Source organism: Mirounga leonina, unplaced genomic scaffold (assembly GCF_011800145.1).
Source record: "Mirounga leonina isolate KUSES-001 unplaced genomic scaffold, KU_Mleo_1.0 Mir_151, whole genome shotgun sequence".
NCBI lineage: Eukaryota > Metazoa > Chordata > Mammalia > Carnivora > Phocidae > Mirounga > Mirounga leonina.
Genome location: NW_023270377.1, coordinates 1,993,239 through 2,009,298, shown reverse-complemented (window position 1 = coordinate 2,009,298; position 16,060 = coordinate 1,993,239). Strand labels below are relative to the sequence as shown.

Genomic DNA, 16,060 nt, shown 5'->3' with positions numbered 1-16,060 from the left:
CAGCTGCTCCCTTCTTGGTATGAAGCTCACCTGGGTCTCTGCCTCAGCATCCCCATGTTCTCTCCTGGGTTCCTACCCCGCTCTTGGCAGGGCCCTGGCTTCCCCTGGGGAACTCAACTCCAAGCAGCAAGTATTTAGGAGCTGGCCCCTCCCCACCCGAGTCCCCCTCAAGGCTCCCACTAGACAGCTGTGGAACATCCAGACCTGCCATGTTGGTCACCTGGGCAGAGCCCCCGACATGCTCCTTGAGGGACAAGGCCACGGTCCTCGTCCCCAGAGATGGCTCTACGCGCCTGCGGGCTCGCACTGCAGGTCTCCTCCCGTGGGGCTGCCTGACACCCCGTCCCAGGCTCGTTCCTCCAGGACTCAGGAAGCTCCTGCGCCTCTGCGGGCAGGTTCCCCAGCACCGCATCACTGCACTCGCCCGTGTGTACTATGGCCGCGGGGGGCCCACTGTCCCGGCTCCGTGCCACCCTCCAGGAAGGCTGCTGAACATGAGCACGCACTCCGCCTCTAAATCACCACGGAACGTCCCAGGTAAGATGTCCACGTAGGAAAAGACGTGGATGCCCTTCGAGAGACAGAACTGCCTTCAGTAAATAAGGTCCAGGGCTTTGTACCCAATGTCTTCACGACAGTGAATCCTGGACGGAGGCAGAGCCTCTGCGGCTGGACTGGGCAGTGTGAGCGCAGTGGGTGCCGCCGAACCTCACACGCCACGTGGCTAAGACAGAAGCCTTCTGTGCACTTCACCACGACAAACACAAATTTTTGTTAAAAAAAAAAACCAACCCCCGCTCCCCCAAACAAAGCACCTTACAGAAGTAATGGAAGTTCAAAGAGCTTCAATCTAGAGCTTCAATCTTTATGTCACATTTGAAAGGTTGGGGGGGACATGAAATGAATCTGCCCAGTTGCTCAATTTAAAGGCAAATCTCAATTCGTTAAAAGATTAAAGTTACCACTTCAAAATATCCAGTTTCTCTGACATCTTTGATAAACTTTATAAAAAGTCACACTTAAATGGAAGTTACGATCTAGAAGCACACGTGATCCCAGTTTCATTTCCTGCCTGCACAGGCGACCCGCTCGCCCCCAGACGGCAGGCAGGCGAGGGCTGAGAGCGCATCGTGGTGTCCGTCCACCCAGAGCCCTCGCCTCTGCTCAGCAGACTTCAAAGCCCGTCTGGCGGCGCGCTGGTTTGAATTAGGGTCGCCGTTTCTCCTCAATCTGAGCCCGGGGAGAAAGTGCGGCTCCTTCTGGATTTCATTAGGGGCACCTTTCTTATCTCTTCTTCATCTCAGGCTTGATCTCCTGAAAGGCAACGTGGCAGGCAACGGGTCTGAGTAACAAGGTGCTGCCTCTGAGGCATACACTGTCCCCGGGGCCCCCCGACAAGGGGGAGAAGCATAGAAGAAAGGGGAAAGCAGATCCTGACCCTTCTTCCCCCATCGATCGATGCCCGGGGAACCATAAATTGTAAACTTCAAAGTGCTATTTTACATTAAAATCAATAAAAAAAAACCCAACCCTGAAACAATTTTCCTTTTCAAAGGAGCTATTTAAGCTTTACAAAGTTCATTTGATAAGGTATCATCCTATACACGCTTGGCAGAAGATGAAAACAGAATGTCAACAGCAACTCAGAGTGAAGGGTTCATCTTAAAGGCTGGCCTGGGGTGGGGGGCCGGGGGCGGTCCCCGAGGCTGGAGGACGACCTCCCGGTGCTGGGCATCCCCGTGCCGGGACCAGAGCACCCAGGGGACGTGGTCCTGTGAAGTCGGCCGCAAGCGGGCAATGTGCAAGCAGAGACCCCCCCCGCCCCCCCCCCCGTACACCCATCCCAGCAGAGCGCCACTGTCCCCACCATGCCAGAGCCGGCCACGTGGTGCCCCGGGGTGCCTCATCCCCGCAGGTTTCAGGGTTTCCACCTCTCACGGCGGCTGTCCAGAGCTTTTATTCTTTTCGCAGCCTCCCGGGAGGGCCGGTTCTCGGGTGGGGGGAGATAAAGGGGTGCTGTCTGCAGGCGTCCTACGGACAGCAGTGAGGACCCCACTGCCGGGGCGGCATGGTTCAGATTTCGAGAAGCTGGTAGTCGACTATGTACACTAGAAAACTTTCAGACGTTCTATCTGTTTGGGGGAATCCCTCCCCCTTAAATTAGGCAGGCAACTGTCACAATTATGTTCTATCTGATCAGGAGTAAGAAGAAACACCAACATTAAACCAATGAAATCAGAGCAAGAAGTGATTCAGGGGAAAATCCAGGCAGAGGAATGTCCTAGGGAGGTGATGGCTCCGACTTGTGAAGACCGGCCTCACTGCTTGAGAAGCTGCCCTACAGCCCGACTTCATCAAAACTGCGCTGTCCCTTCTACGAACCACTGAGCAGCTGGGAGGGGAACGTCCATCCACAGAGCCACACGTGTGGTCAGACCCAGCAACCACTCTGAGTTTGGAGATGAGCAAGGAGATGCTGGGAGGGGTCCCGCGGCCCGTGCAGGCTCCTCACGGAGCAGGCAGCACAACACTTACAGACGGGTCCTCTGACGGAGTCACGCCCACCAGGGACACACGCACGGGTAACCACAGACACGCGCACACGCATCCGCAGACACGCACATACACCCACATGCATCACAAGCACACGCCTGCACACATGTGCTTTGTGTTCAGATCAAGCAGGCTAAGAGCAGAGTTCGAGAACGAGGCAGGAGGAAAATTCGCCGGAAGCCTCACGGGGCTCCAAGTCCTAGGCACTGACAGGGTTTTCTAACAAAGGCAAGAGCCCGTCAAGCTCTGCCACCGGACATCACCCTTTTCCTCTGGGGGCCCTGGGACCCAGAGACGGCGTTTTCGGGAGACGGCGGAGGCCACCATTTAAAGCAAGAGGCAGGAAGCCTGCACTGTGGAGAGTCCATGTTTGGTTGTGGGAATTACTTCAACGTGGCCCAGATCAAAGTCGCAGTCACCACGGCGCATACAGAAAATCACCCCGCAGCTCTGTCCTAGTGGAAGAGAGCAGCGCAAAGCGGGTGGAGAGCGGGGCAGTGGCCTCAGGCTGCAGCGATCACGGAGGAAGGCTGGCTTCTGTCGCGCAAAGGGTTTGTTGGAAGGAAAATCAGGAGACGGCCCAATCTCTCAGAGCTGAGCAGCCGCTCTCCGTGAACCTCAGGTTTTCTGAGCGCGGCACTGATCCTCACCTGGGCCTCAGCCCCCTTCTTACCATTGAAACCCAGGGGGTTCCTGCTTCTCAGGTGAAGCCCAGGACGGCCCGCTGCAGACAGGAGGTGAGAAGGCGGCGTTGGAGACCCCTCCTCCGGCTTGAAGAACGCACGAGGAGAAACACCAGACCCCAGAGCCCTGTCTCTCCAAGCTGCGCAAATGCCCGAGTCTCCCGGGCACCTGGAGGGGAGCTAGAGCGGCCGCCCCGGGCGCATCCGCGTGTGTGCATGAAGGGAGAGCGAGGCCAGAGAGCATCAGGGAAACCGAGCAGGAGCTGGGGGCGCGGGAGTGGGACTCCTGATTGCTTTGTACGTGCCCCGTGGTAGAGGAAGCCAGGGCACTCACCTGAAGGCCGCCAAGTACTCCGCGTCTCCCATGGGGGGGTCAAGGCCGCCGGTGAAAGCCATGTTGACGTTGAAGCCCACGCCCGGCCCTGTGCCCACCTGCGTGGAAGAGAGAAACTCCTATCACGGGCCCTGGCCCGACCCTTGGTGCCCCGCAGCGGAGCCCGGGGCTGCGCTCGCCAGCATGACCCCACGGCCTCTGACTCGCAGACTTCCACAGTGGAGCGTGGGCACAGAATGTGGGGCTCTCGGCCACTCGCACGTGGGGGAGCCGTGGGAGTCGCCCGGCCATGTGGGGAGACGGCCCTGCAGACGCCAACACAGTGCAACCAGAAAGGTCCGTGGATGAGGCCGTCCTTCCCCGCTTCCTTCCGAGAAATAAGACCCAGAGTCTGAGGACACTTTTGCCCTGGGTTTGGGGCCTCTTTGTTCAGTGAGGGCAGGCTCTGCTGGGGGACCGGCTGTCACGAAGGCTCTGAGCCTGCCAATCCCCCCCGCCGTGTGGCCCTGGACAGGTACAGGAGGGCACCAGCGCCCTGCCCGAGGGACGGGCGTGAGCAGTGGCCTGGAGGCGTTTCAGTCGTGCAACGCAGGCCTGGAGGACTGGGAGGTGGGGGGTGCCCCATGCTTCCTCTCAGTCTCCCTAGATTAGAGCCAGAAATCATGTCCAGGCTTTCACGTGAACCTCAGACAAAATAAAGCCCGCGGGCACCCACAGGACGATTGCCTGAAATCGCTTGGGGCGAATGTGAGCAGGAAGCCCTTGCTTGTGTGTGTGCAGGGCTGGGTGTCCCCCGCTCTCACCTCCATGGCAGCCCCGCCTCGGCCCCTCCGACAGGCCTGCACGCCGGCAGGCGGCCCCTGCTTACCTCGTCCGGAGCCCCACTGCCCGGGAAGAAGTTCCCATCGTCATAGCGGTGAAGGGAGATGTACAGGACGTTTGGGTCGTTGTAGAAGGCCTGCTGGGTCCCGTTTCCGTGGTGTACGTCCTGAAAGAGTGGGGAGTCAGTGCCGGCAGATGCCTCCAGTGGGGCCCGGAGGGAGCGGGGCCGAGGCGACAGAAGGAAGGGGCCCCAGGTGTGCCCCAGCCGGGGTTCCTCACGTCGGCACCACGGCATATTGCAGGTTCCAGCAAAGATGAAGAGGCTGGTGCTTTAGGCCTACCCGGAGGCCATGATTTTCCAGACAAAACCATCTGATCAACTTCTTGCCCCTGCCACGTCTGTGTGAAGTGAGCTGACCACAGCTGTTCAGTTCAAGCCCACGTGAGGTAGCAGCTCTGTGCCAGACACCGGGGTGCGGCAGGAGACCACCCCACGGGGCTGGGAGTGACAGGTGCGCACACAGCATGGGGGGCCCGGGCCCCACGCGCCAACGACAGACTGCTTCTCCTGATCACCGTGCCCACATGTGAAAAGCACAAACGTGGGGCAGCTGGACTTCCACCAGGCCCGAGGCCACGCACGGGTCTCTGGTCAGGGCCGGAAAGGGCCACGGGGACAGGTGGCCAGCTTCACACGGTGTGCACAATGTGAGGAGCTGCGTGCGAGTTAGTTATTTTAAACCCCGGGAACTGCTTGGTATGTTTGTCATTTACAAACGTTATCTACGCTCAGTAGAGACACTGTGGCAAGCCAGCCATAAATAAGGGGTTGTAAAAGACACCCGATCCCACCAACCAGAAACCACCTCGGCTGAGAGGACACACACGACTCTCGCGATGGGTGCTTTCCGTAACCGAGGCAGCCCTGCACACACGTGTGTTTAATGCAGTGGTGGGAGCCCGGGGTGAGCAGCCCTATGACCCCTGACTTCCGCCAAGCACCCTGGCCACACGTGTGTGCTGGACCGAGGCGCTGTGAGTCACGTGCTCATAAACGGTACCCCACTCGATACCTGGCTCATGGGGACAAAGGTGCCGGCACACTGAGGGCCAATGCTGGGTGGCTTTGCCTGGTGCTCCCAGGCCTCAGCCATCTCAAGGCCCTGTGACCAGGGCCAGTACTGGGAGCTTACTGGGTATGCCGGGCTGTGTGTGGTGTTTCTTTTCCCAAACAGAGAAGGACCCTGCAGTACATACAATAATCCTCCCTGAGCATATGCTTTCCTTTCCCCTTAAAGCAATCATCAAATCTTAAGTACTAAACAGAATAGGGAAAAAGAATAAAATGAACCCCTTTGGTGTCCATCCCCAGTGTAAGAAGCTGTGTGACTGTTTTTGGAGTTCAGATACTATACATAGCATTTTTAAGCTAGAGTTTACCCTCTTGGGGCAGTGGGGCTGTGAGAAGCACCACCACCTGTAGGAAAATGGGAAGGAGGCTAAGCCGGCATGAAGGGGTCGCCAGGCCGAAGTGGGAAGGCGTCTCCACCAGGAGGGACTGAGACGCACGGCGCCATGTCCAGCTGTGGGAGAGGGTGGCCCACGCCCTTAGGTGGACGCGGGAGGTCACGGCCGTCACCCCTCCACCCCGCCCAAACCTGCCTCTCAATGAGGTCTTGCCAAGGATCATCTTTCAATTGTTGCTCTTAACCACAGGCACATTTCCGGACATTTCTGGACCCAGCTATTGGCAGGAGTGGCTATTGGCTGTGAAGTGGACTCGTGACAGGTTTGAGCTTTTATTTTCTGCATTTGGGGTAGTTTCCAGAAAGTTAAGGTCCCGAAATGCAATGTCAATGAAAGCAGAAAGCCCACCTCCACTCTGCACACGGGACGCTGTCTGCTCCCCACCCCCAGCCCCTCTCGGGGAACAGGCCCCACTTACCCAGTCCACTATGAGGGTCTTGCTCACGTCCAGCCTCTGCTGGAGAAGCTTGGCCGCGATGGCCACGGAGTTAAAGTAGCAGAAGCCCCTGTAGGTGAGAGGAGAGACAGAAGGAGAAGACGGGTTCTTACCAGTCTTCACACTCCAGAATATCCAACAACTTAGATAAAATTAGAAAATTGCCTTCAGAGGAAGGAAACACATAGGATCCTGTTCCTAACAGCATGGGCGGTTCTGGGTCATGGGGTCACTGAGCCCAAGGGTTTCTAGGAGAAGACAGCCCAGTCTAACCTGAAGCCCCTCTCAGGAGCTTACGGGCACTCCCTCCTCCCTGGGAAGGAGATTCCTTTCTCAGACCACGGTCCGATGCCCTCACGTCCGGATGGAGAGGACAGAGGGCTCCCGCCTGCCTGGGAGCCAAAGCCCAGGCTCCTTCAGAATGCGGGTTCAGCCCGCGGTTCCTCAGCCTCGTTCTAGCTGCTCCTGAACAGACTCCGGCGTCCCCTCCCTGCGCTTCCTGGATTCCCAGCCGGGCTCCGTCCGTCTGCACGGTCCTTGCTTTGCCGTCCGACCCACTGCTACTCCAGGGGACAGCCCAGACGTCACCTCTCCCACCTCTCCCAGCAGGGGACACCCGTCCTCCCACGGCGCCCGTCCTGCTTGCCGGACTGGTTTCCCAGGTCCCACGAGAAGCCACGCCTAGCCCACCCCCAGGCACCCAGGTACTTGGTGCACAGCTGGTGAGCCCGGAGTCGGGTCCCTGCAACCCTGTCCCAGGGGGTCCCCACCTGCCACTGCTTCTCCCTGGTGCCCCTGGGGCAATCTGCACACCACACTTGCTGCCTGGTCAGCTCCTCAGACGAGCGCACACTCAGGGCTAGAAAGCCCCAAACGGGGTCCAGATAGCTTGCCCCTGTGCTCATGACCTTGAGAGGTCAGCCTCAGTAGTACCAAACCATAAGCAGGTCAGCTGGAAAGCCACATGGGCGATGACCTGAGGGGTTTGGTCAGAATGTTCTAGAACAATGAAGTGCCACTTGTTCTGGTGCAATTTAAGTCTCCACCGAATTTTTTACAACAGAGTGGAGGCTGAGAAGACTTCTCGGGACTGACGCTTGCAGGTTCCTGGTGCAATCAGCGAAGGTCTCCGCGTTTCTCTGGAGATGCAACAGTTATTCGAGGCCATGTTTTCACTCAGGTGCAGCCCAGCCCTTTGAGAGGAGTTGAATCAGAAACCGGCACACCCCTGCCCGCCACGGCCACGTGTCTACTTACATGGGTGTGCTCTCCTCCGCGTGATGTCCTGGAGGACGGACCACGGCAAAGCCGTTCTGCACACGACACCAGACGGGGGAGAAACAGGGAGGAAGAGGGTTCATGTCAGTGAGAAAATGAGCACAGAGCAGACTGCTGGCAGGGTCAGGCTCACGCAAGGACACGGAGCCACACCGCATCTGGGCTCACAGACGGGGACAGGACGAAGGGCGGCTGTAAGCACTTCAAAGACGTCTGGGTCCCTGCTGTTAAAGAGATCCTCTGGTTGTCATGGTTACTAAGATAAAAGGTGAATTCTGCCCTGATGTTTTATCTTTGATGGCTCACAGGCAAGAAGGCTTGGAGCTGTTTAGCTCAGGGATCTGGGTAGGAGTGGACGGGGAACCCCGGGTCCCCCTCTGCTCATGACCAGTATCCCCAGGAAGCCACTAGACGGGAACCCTGGGTGTAGATAAAGCACAAGGGGTTCAACCTAGGGGCTCCTGCCCGAGTTTGGCCTTAATGTGAGCTGCAGAAAACGAGCGACCCATTGACTTGTTAGAAGTAGCTCAGAGGCTGGAGAAGCTGCCCCTCCCCAGGACCTCTGAGCCACTTAGGTTTTCAGGAGCTGTCTGTAAACTGCTCTAGCCCCTGCCACGACAACAAGTTCAGTGGGCATCTCTTGTCCCAGCAGGAAGCTGCGTGGTCACGGCTGGGAACAGAGCCCCTGGGGCTGGCTGACCATTGAGGACGGGGCAGTGGTGCTCAGCCTGCTGCAGGGCCAGCTCTGGGGGGGATAGGGCGAGGGACACACGCATGTGGGGGCCCCACCTTCTGCATTCCCAGTGCTGCCGAACCAGCCCGTCCCTGCACATGGGCCCCGCACAGCGGTTCTGGGAGTGCAGGCCGCAGACCCCTGGGGGTCCCCGTGCCCCTCCAGGGGCCTGTTCTCCCAACAGTCCTGACTCGGTCTGCCTTTCTCGCCGTGTCAACAGCCGCACCACGGGGCTAGGGCAGCGCGGTGGCCTGCCGGTGCTGGGGAGGGATCCGGCAGTGCCCGCCACACGGGCACTTGGCGTGTTTCCCAGCACACGTCTGCAGGGGAACACAGTTCCAGGGGACAACCTCTGCTGCGGCCATAACCGCGATCAATTTCCCTAAGTCCCCACCCGTGAACGCACGCCCCCTAACACCTCCTAACACCTCAGGCGAACAAAGGGGAAGGACGGGCAAGTGCGTGTGGGGCGAGCCCACGGGTGTCGTCGGGAGCCAGACTTGAGCTTTGCTGCCAAGACGTGCATCCTGAGCTCCTCCCGACCCTCAGAGGACCCTCCTGACGAGATGTGCACTGATATTAACAGTCTCAGAAATCAGTGATTCCTGACACCGTGTAACAGGAGGGGTCGGGCTGCTGGAGGATCTGCGTACGTCAGGAGCCCGTATTGCCAAACGGGAGGATGCTGTGCTGCAGAAGTCCGGTGTGCGTATCGGCTCCCGTCGGCCTGCTATGCCCAGCGGGCTTCACCGCCACGGATTCGGGGTCCACACTGCCACTACCCTTCGAGGAACTGCCCCGCGTGGAGCGGTGGTGGAGCATCAGAGAAGAACCTTCACGGTTATCTGCGAGGGCCGTGCGGACGCCCTCCCTCTCCCCAGCTCCACCTCCGTGTCAGGCCAGGTTCCGTTAAGCGCTGCTACCCAAGAGCCGTCAGAGATGGAGGCGGCAGCGGGTCGGGGACGGCAGCTCGTGCACAGACACCGGCGTTACTGTTAGTTTCAAATTCTCGGTTTTGCCCTCTATACAGTCAGTGCTGATGACGTACACTAAAGCTCCTGGGGTTCTCCCAGCAGGGGCAAGAGCGTAAGGTGTTCCCAAGACCAAATCTCCGAGAGCCGCTGAGCCATCCCGCGCTTTACAACTGCGGAAGGTGCTCCCGTGGATCAGCAGGGCCTGCCTTTGCCCCTGGACAGGAGCTGTCCTCCCCATCACCGTCCCCCCGTCCAGAGGGACCCACAGGGGGCTGTCCCCCCTCCCCGCCCAGGAAGCCCCTGGCAGGTCCCTTTCCAGGCCCGTTTCTGCAGGGTCCTCACCGACCTTCAGCTCCCCCGTGGCCACCTTGAAGACCAGCTCGATCACGCAGCCCACGGCCAGGCGGGCCGCACCTGATGAGTGCACCTCGTTCCATATGGTGTCGCTGTCCACCTGCAGAGACAAGGGTCCTGCCGTGAGGCGATGTCTCGGCCGTCACCCCTGCCCCCCAACTCCTGCGGGGGCCGTGCAGCTGGGGGCTCACGAAGCCTGTGGGCTCTGCCTGAGATCCCAGCACAGAGCTGCTCGCCTCTTCCTTACTGATTATGCAATACCCCCAACTCGTGTTTGAGCTCACTTTTTTTGAAGATACGCCAAAAATGACTAAATAGGGAAAGAACCATAAATGCAGCAGGAAAGAGACTCGCGTGGACTCTACCCCTTCCCGAGGACTCACTGCTCCCCTCAAGTGCCCCATGTACGCGAGGCACAGAGCAATGGCATCGTGGTCACCAAGCCCCTTGTCTGGTTTCACCGCAAGTACAGGGGGGTGACACGTAAGAAGAGTGGGGATCGGGTCTCCCCGCAGGACGACTTGACCTCGTGCTGACTTTAAAGAGCTGCTCCAGACGTGGGATGAGAGCGCAAGCGACCAGAGTGGGAGCAGGGGGAGGGAGGAGGAGCTGGCCTCTGGGGCCCTCCTGGGGGGCCAGGCACCGCTCTGCCCAGGTGACAGGGTGTCGGCCTGGGGGGCTGTTCCACCTCAGAGGAATGTGTACGGCACAGGTAATTTCTGTTTGTGTACTGGTTACTTTGCTTACTTGGGCTCATTAGATGTTTTTAGAGCTCTAGCTACTGTGGGCATTAGAGTAGCCCGTTCTGCAAGTCAGCCGGGGCAGGACTGGAGGCCCGATGAAGCACGCAGCCCCTGGGCGCCAGGTCAAGGGCACCTGGGCACCATCTCCAGCTGTGGGCAGCGGGAGCCTCGGCCACGCTCACATGCCCTGCGTGGGGACGCACCCAGCCCAGTGAAGGTTCTGAGGAGCTGTGCATGCACAGGCCGGTCCCCAGGAACACGGTGTCTGCCAAGTGGATGTGAGAGCCCGTCCTTCCCAAGTTAACCTCCTCTGAGCGCTGAACGCTCCGGGACTCCAGAGGCAGTGGCCAGGCAGCCAAACGTGTGCCTACTCAGGTCCGTCCAGGCGCCCACGGGCCCCTGCCCACCTGACAGACACCGGTCATTATGCGGGGCGGGTGGATTTCCTGCAGTGAACGCTTGAAGCTTCATCTTCAAAGCAAGATGATTGAAAATACATTTATGAGGGGTTCAAGCCATTTCCGGAGGAGTGTTATTCTCTGAGGGCCATTCTTTTCAATGACCAAACCTCTGTGTGCTTTAAATAGTTTCCAAATGTCCCAAGAACGCTCTGCACTTTGCCGACTCTCCGCAGCATTAACATTCAACTTTCAAAGCCCGGCTTCTGTTGTAAATAATACTGGACTGCTATTCACGGAGGTAACCGTTCAAACAGAACTGTCCTGGGCCAGCTACTTCAGCTGCAGACCCCGCTCATTAAAATCGAAGGTGACAGTCCTCGGGCGACAGTGGCAGGGGGGGGTCCCATCAGCTGCCGCTCCCCTGAGGACGGAAGGTGGTTTACACAAAACCGCTTGGATGCTTTCTCCCCAGAACGTGAGGATTTGGGTCTTCTGCCCAGGGAAGCAGAGCCGGGAGGGAGGCTGGACAGCCCTCCACATGCTTTGATGGCTCTCTGTCCATGACCCCAGGGCAGAAAAGGCCCCATGACATCCTGCCCAGAGTGAGGGACCAAGGTCCCAGGCTGTCACTGTCCTCAGAGACCCCAACAAGATGTCCCGCGGCTTGAGGGCCCGAGTCCTCCAGCTGCTGGCCACCAGCTCCCTGCTGGATGGCCCAGGATGGCTGGGGGACAGCCCTGAGCTCCGGGGGCACGAGGCTCTGGGGAGGAGCAGAGTGGCAGTATGACCGCTGATGTAGGCGCAGCAACCAAAGCAAAGAGCAAAGGCCGGCCGCCTGCTTTCCCACGGCAAAGCCAGGAACCAGCAGAGGAAAACATGGAGGCCGTTCCTGCGGAGATTTAGAAGGGAGGCACCGGGGGTGGCCAATTCCGGGCACCCCATGGCCCCTGGGAAGCCATGCAGCTGGGGGCACAGCCCTGGCGAGGGGGCCACACCCCTGGCAGGGAGGAGAATTCACCCACACCAAGTCCCCTTAAGGGGAAACTGGGGACCACAGCAGGTTCTTTTATTTGCTTTGAAAAAAAGTTAGTGATTCAAAGCCTCTCCTTAGCACGGTTAAGGAAAAAATTAGTTTGGAAGTGACTTTCAAACACCATCACACACCCCAAATGTTAATTCCAAGTAACTTTCAGGGAAAGCAGAGCAGGCTCTCCCTCCCTGTGTCACTGCCCAGAGCGCCCATGCTCCCACCCACACGCTGCTTTCCCGACACCCCGGGGGGGCAGCCCCCGCCCCGAGGACCTACAGGGGCACTGGTTTTCTCCGCCCTCCCTGTAGAGGTAACGATGGAAAACCATCGAGAGGGAACCATCCCCGAAACACCCTGTGGCTCACACGGTCCACTAATTAGTCCACAGGCTCCCTCTCTACCCAGCTGGACTTGGTGGGATTTCCTGCCGTCTCCCTGCTCTGGAGTATTTCTGGGCCTGGATGTGAAGGTGGGTGCTGGTCAGCCGGCGGGGGCTCGGCTCTGGACGCACACTTGGGGTGGGGTGGGGGGCTGCCTGGCTCCAGGCCCCAGGCCCGACTTCGGCTTTCATTTGCAAATTATAAATCCTGCCCAGCACACTGGCTGCAGGGCAGCCGAATCCAAGCCGTTTCAAGTCTGGCCAAAAATTTGCCCCGAATTAGGAGATTGCAGCCTACTTACAATACAAAATAAAATAACTCTAGGGGGCTTGGTGGGGGTATGAGTAAATGCCGTTTATTCTCCTTCTGACGGGATAATTTTCAAAGCAGCGAGTATTGTAAAGACTCAGGAAGAAAACAATTTTGTTTCATTTCCATAACAGAATCCAGACCTTGAGCTTCGCCCTGCGATCTGTAATTAGGCGCATACTCTGCGGCTGCGCAGTTCCAGCCCAGGCGGCTTTGTTGCCCGCGCTGTCTGGCCGGCCGCGCTCTCGCCTGCGCCCCAGAACCTCGGCGGCCAGCAGGCCCCCGGGGGGGGCTCGGGCCTGCCCTCAGCCCCCGGGCCTGCTCTCACCCCGCACCCCTGTCTCATCCAAGGCGACAGGAGCCCCGGGAGCCCTTCTCCGTTAACAAGGAGCTCTGGCTGGGGACACCTGAGCTTCGCTGCGCCGGGGGGGGTGCATGTCCAGCCTGGAGCGCCCTTCGTAGGTCAGCGCCCACAGCAGGGTCAGGGAAAGCCGTGTGAACGACACCGGTTCTCCTGAGGGTCTGCTGAAGGGCGTTAGCGCCCGTAGAAGCAGCAAGCGCAGCCCGGCTGGCAGCTCTGCACACGTCCCGTGGCCCATAAACACCAGGCTCGCACGTTCTGAGCTTCAGCTGGGGCTTCGGGCCGGTGGGGCCCGCGGCGACCACACCGCCGTTCTACCCGCACGACCGATTCCCGGCCTGAGGGATGAGCAGGCTCTTTCTCCGCAGGTGAGGGGGGACCCCGACCTGCACACCAGGGCCTGCTTCCCGAAGCAAGCTGGGTGCCCCAGTCTGGCCTCCCCAATGCTCCCAGGCTCCCAGGCCTTTGAAGTCACACGTGCGAGCCCGGCCCAGCCCCACCCGCTGGACCCTGTTTAGGGACAACACCCGGCAGCAATTATCCGCGCGGCGGAAAACAGGACGGCGATTTCTGGGACCCCTGGGACTCCGGGAACAAACAGGGCGTTATTTACACATTAAAGAGACACTTACCCCGACACCCCCACAGGGCAGCCTGACGAACACCGATGTTAGCGAGCCTGCAGGGAGAAGACAGCCCAGGTCAGGAGGGAGAGGTCACAGGTGTCCCGCCCACACGGAACACAGCGTGGGCTCCGGGAACGGGGGGTACCCAGGTGCCGAGGGGCCAACTGGTTCCAGGGGTAACAAGGCATCCCCATGTGGCCTGCTGTGGGGGCAGCACCCGGGGGCAGCGCAGCTTGGGCCACGCGGGAACGGCCCCTGTGGAGACCTGGGATTCTCCACGGCCACGGCCACTGTTCTGAGGCACGGACCCCAGAGCTGGGCCTCTCCTTCCAGCCCGAGCTCACGTACGTGCCACGAACAACCCGAAAGGCTGCGTCCCGAGCACGTCCCACCGCTGACGAACCTGGCTCCCCAGTGAGCCCCCCCGCCGGCCCTAACGCCCCCCGGTGCCCGTTAGACACGGAGGGCTCTCCCGGGGAGGTGAAGAGCGACAGCCCCCGCCCCATTCGGAAACATTCCGAGTCCACCTGGATGGCACACAGCTAAGAAACCACCGTGCTGGAGCTGCCCGTCCAGAAGGCCTTCCCCAGCCCGAGACGCAGGGGCAAGTTCCCCGTCCCAAAGAGCTCAGCCCCGTGCCCCGGTGACAAAAGCAGGGACCGTCGTCTTCCTCGGTGTGATCCAGTGCTGGCTGGCACCCAGCCTACAGCTCACCTGTCACAAGGGAGAGCCCCCTGCTCCTGCCAAGTGTGACACCCTGGTTCATGGGGCTACCGCCCCGCCCAGGGCTGACCCAGTAGAGCTTCTCTGCCGTACTCCCTGCTCCCCTACGCCTTGCCCCTGCGGCCCCCGGACTCTCCTGGCAGGTTCCTTAGGCCCCCTGCAGACTCTGCTTTCTGGACCCGGCAGGGCTGTGCCCACTGCTCAGAGGCCACTCCCAACACCTTCTCCCTGACTCAGAACACCGGCTCCTGCTCAGGAATCACACTCCTGGGGCCCAGGAAGAAAACAGGTCTGGGGTCACTGGACCTGGCCTGTGCCCGCCTCATCCCAACTCCTGGTGAGGACCACACCAGGCCCCGAGCCACCAGGGGCCACGTCATGCACCAGGCTCCGGCCTGCACCCTCACCAGGGCCACCCCCCTCCCCCGCTGCCTCGGAAAGGCCTGGGTGCCAGGTCTACCCTCGTCCTGCTTCTCCTTGCACCTCCCCAGCTCCCCAGCTGTCCTCCACTCCATGTCCCGCTGACAGCTGCTGTCGTGATCCGTGGCTCCTGCTGCCACATGCTCTAGTCAAACACCTTCTCGGTGGAGCCCCTGTGAGGCTGGGGGCAGGTGTGCCTTCCTTCCCTCGTGCTCACTGCTAGCCCACAGCCGGCGATACGGAGACCTGTGAGAGGGTGGGGGGCTGGCCAGGCAGAATGCTGAGGGTGGCCCCTGAGGGGCTTGCTCAGTCTGCACCGGGACCCTCTGCGGGGAGCCAACAGGAGGGAGAAGATGGGCTGCGGGAACAGGCCTGGGGCAGGAGAGGGCACGGACGCCAAGCCTCTTGTGGTCCTGCTTTGCCCCATGTCCTGTAAGGGGCCCGTCTAACGGCCTAGGGCATTGACTGAAGCCGCTGAGCGGCCCTGACAGGCCCAGCCTTCCAAACGTACATGGCCCTGCATGGCCGCTGGGGCTGGGCTTGGCCTCATGACCGGTTCTTCTCGAGTCACGGACTTTCCCAACACAGGGACACGGCGCTTTCTCCCAGGTAACTCACAGGTCTGTGCGTAGGAGTTCAGACACATCTGTGTGCCCAAGTCCAAGGGAAAAGGGCTTCTGCAAAGACACTGCATTTCTATTTTTGAAATGAAAGCCAATACGGTCTACGTTAAAAACATAAATCATCTAGATATTTTGGCTTGGCTCATTATCCAAAGACCAAAATAGTGAGAAAAGGTAGGATTTCACGCACTCCCAGGTGGGCGGGAAGCACAGGGCTCTGCTCAGGGAAGCAGTTCTGGAAACAGCTTCTGAGGCCCGTGGCCAGGCTCGGCATCCCTGGTCACCTGCTCGCCTCTGGCCCCTCCGGCCTCCTGTGGTTTGGGGCCACGTCACCTAGGTGAGATCACAACCGTCCAGGCAGTGGTGACGGCGGATGCGTTAAGGGCCACCATGCTTTTCCCATCACGGCGGCGGCTGACAGGTGGGAGGCCGGCCCGGCCGGTGGCGTGGGGACACCGGCATTCGTGTGTCCCTACTGAGGCTCCTCGTGCTGTGCCCAGAGTACAGGGCTCTTCTCTCGACCCTTCCCGGCCACCTCCAGGCACCGCTTGGCCATCTGACCAGGCTCCCTTCCCAGGGGACTGCCATCGGGCGACACACCCAGACCTCTGGGAACCTCGAAGTCTGGGCCGCGCAGCCCCCGTGAGCCCAGCTGCGCCATGCTGAGTGGCACCTCAGTGACCATGCAGGTCTTCTCGAGAACGGCTTAGAAGTTTGTGGATTCCATAAAAAGAGGAGGGCAACTCACAC

General features: G+C 59.9%; 1 protein-coding gene across 3 annotated transcripts in view; it reads right to left on the bottom strand.

Annotated features, from left to right (window-relative positions):
- Positions 1-16,060, bottom strand: part of HDAC4 (histone deacetylase 4) — a 276,416-nt gene that overhangs the window by 23,478 nt on the left and 236,878 nt on the right. For all 3 annotated transcript variants that reach the window (XM_035006743.1, XM_035006742.1, XM_035006744.1), the window contains 6 exons: positions 13,551-13,597; positions 9,687-9,794; positions 7,613-7,668; positions 6,338-6,425; positions 4,439-4,558; positions 3,571-3,668 (listed from right to left, as the gene is read on the bottom strand). In XM_035006743.1, the coding sequence (XP_034862634.1) occupies positions 3,571-3,668; positions 4,439-4,558; positions 6,338-6,425; positions 7,613-7,668; positions 9,687-9,794; positions 13,551-13,597 (517 nt within the window). The remainder of the gene's footprint in view (positions 1-3,570; positions 3,669-4,438; positions 4,559-6,337; positions 6,426-7,612; positions 7,669-9,686; positions 9,795-13,550; positions 13,598-16,060) is intronic.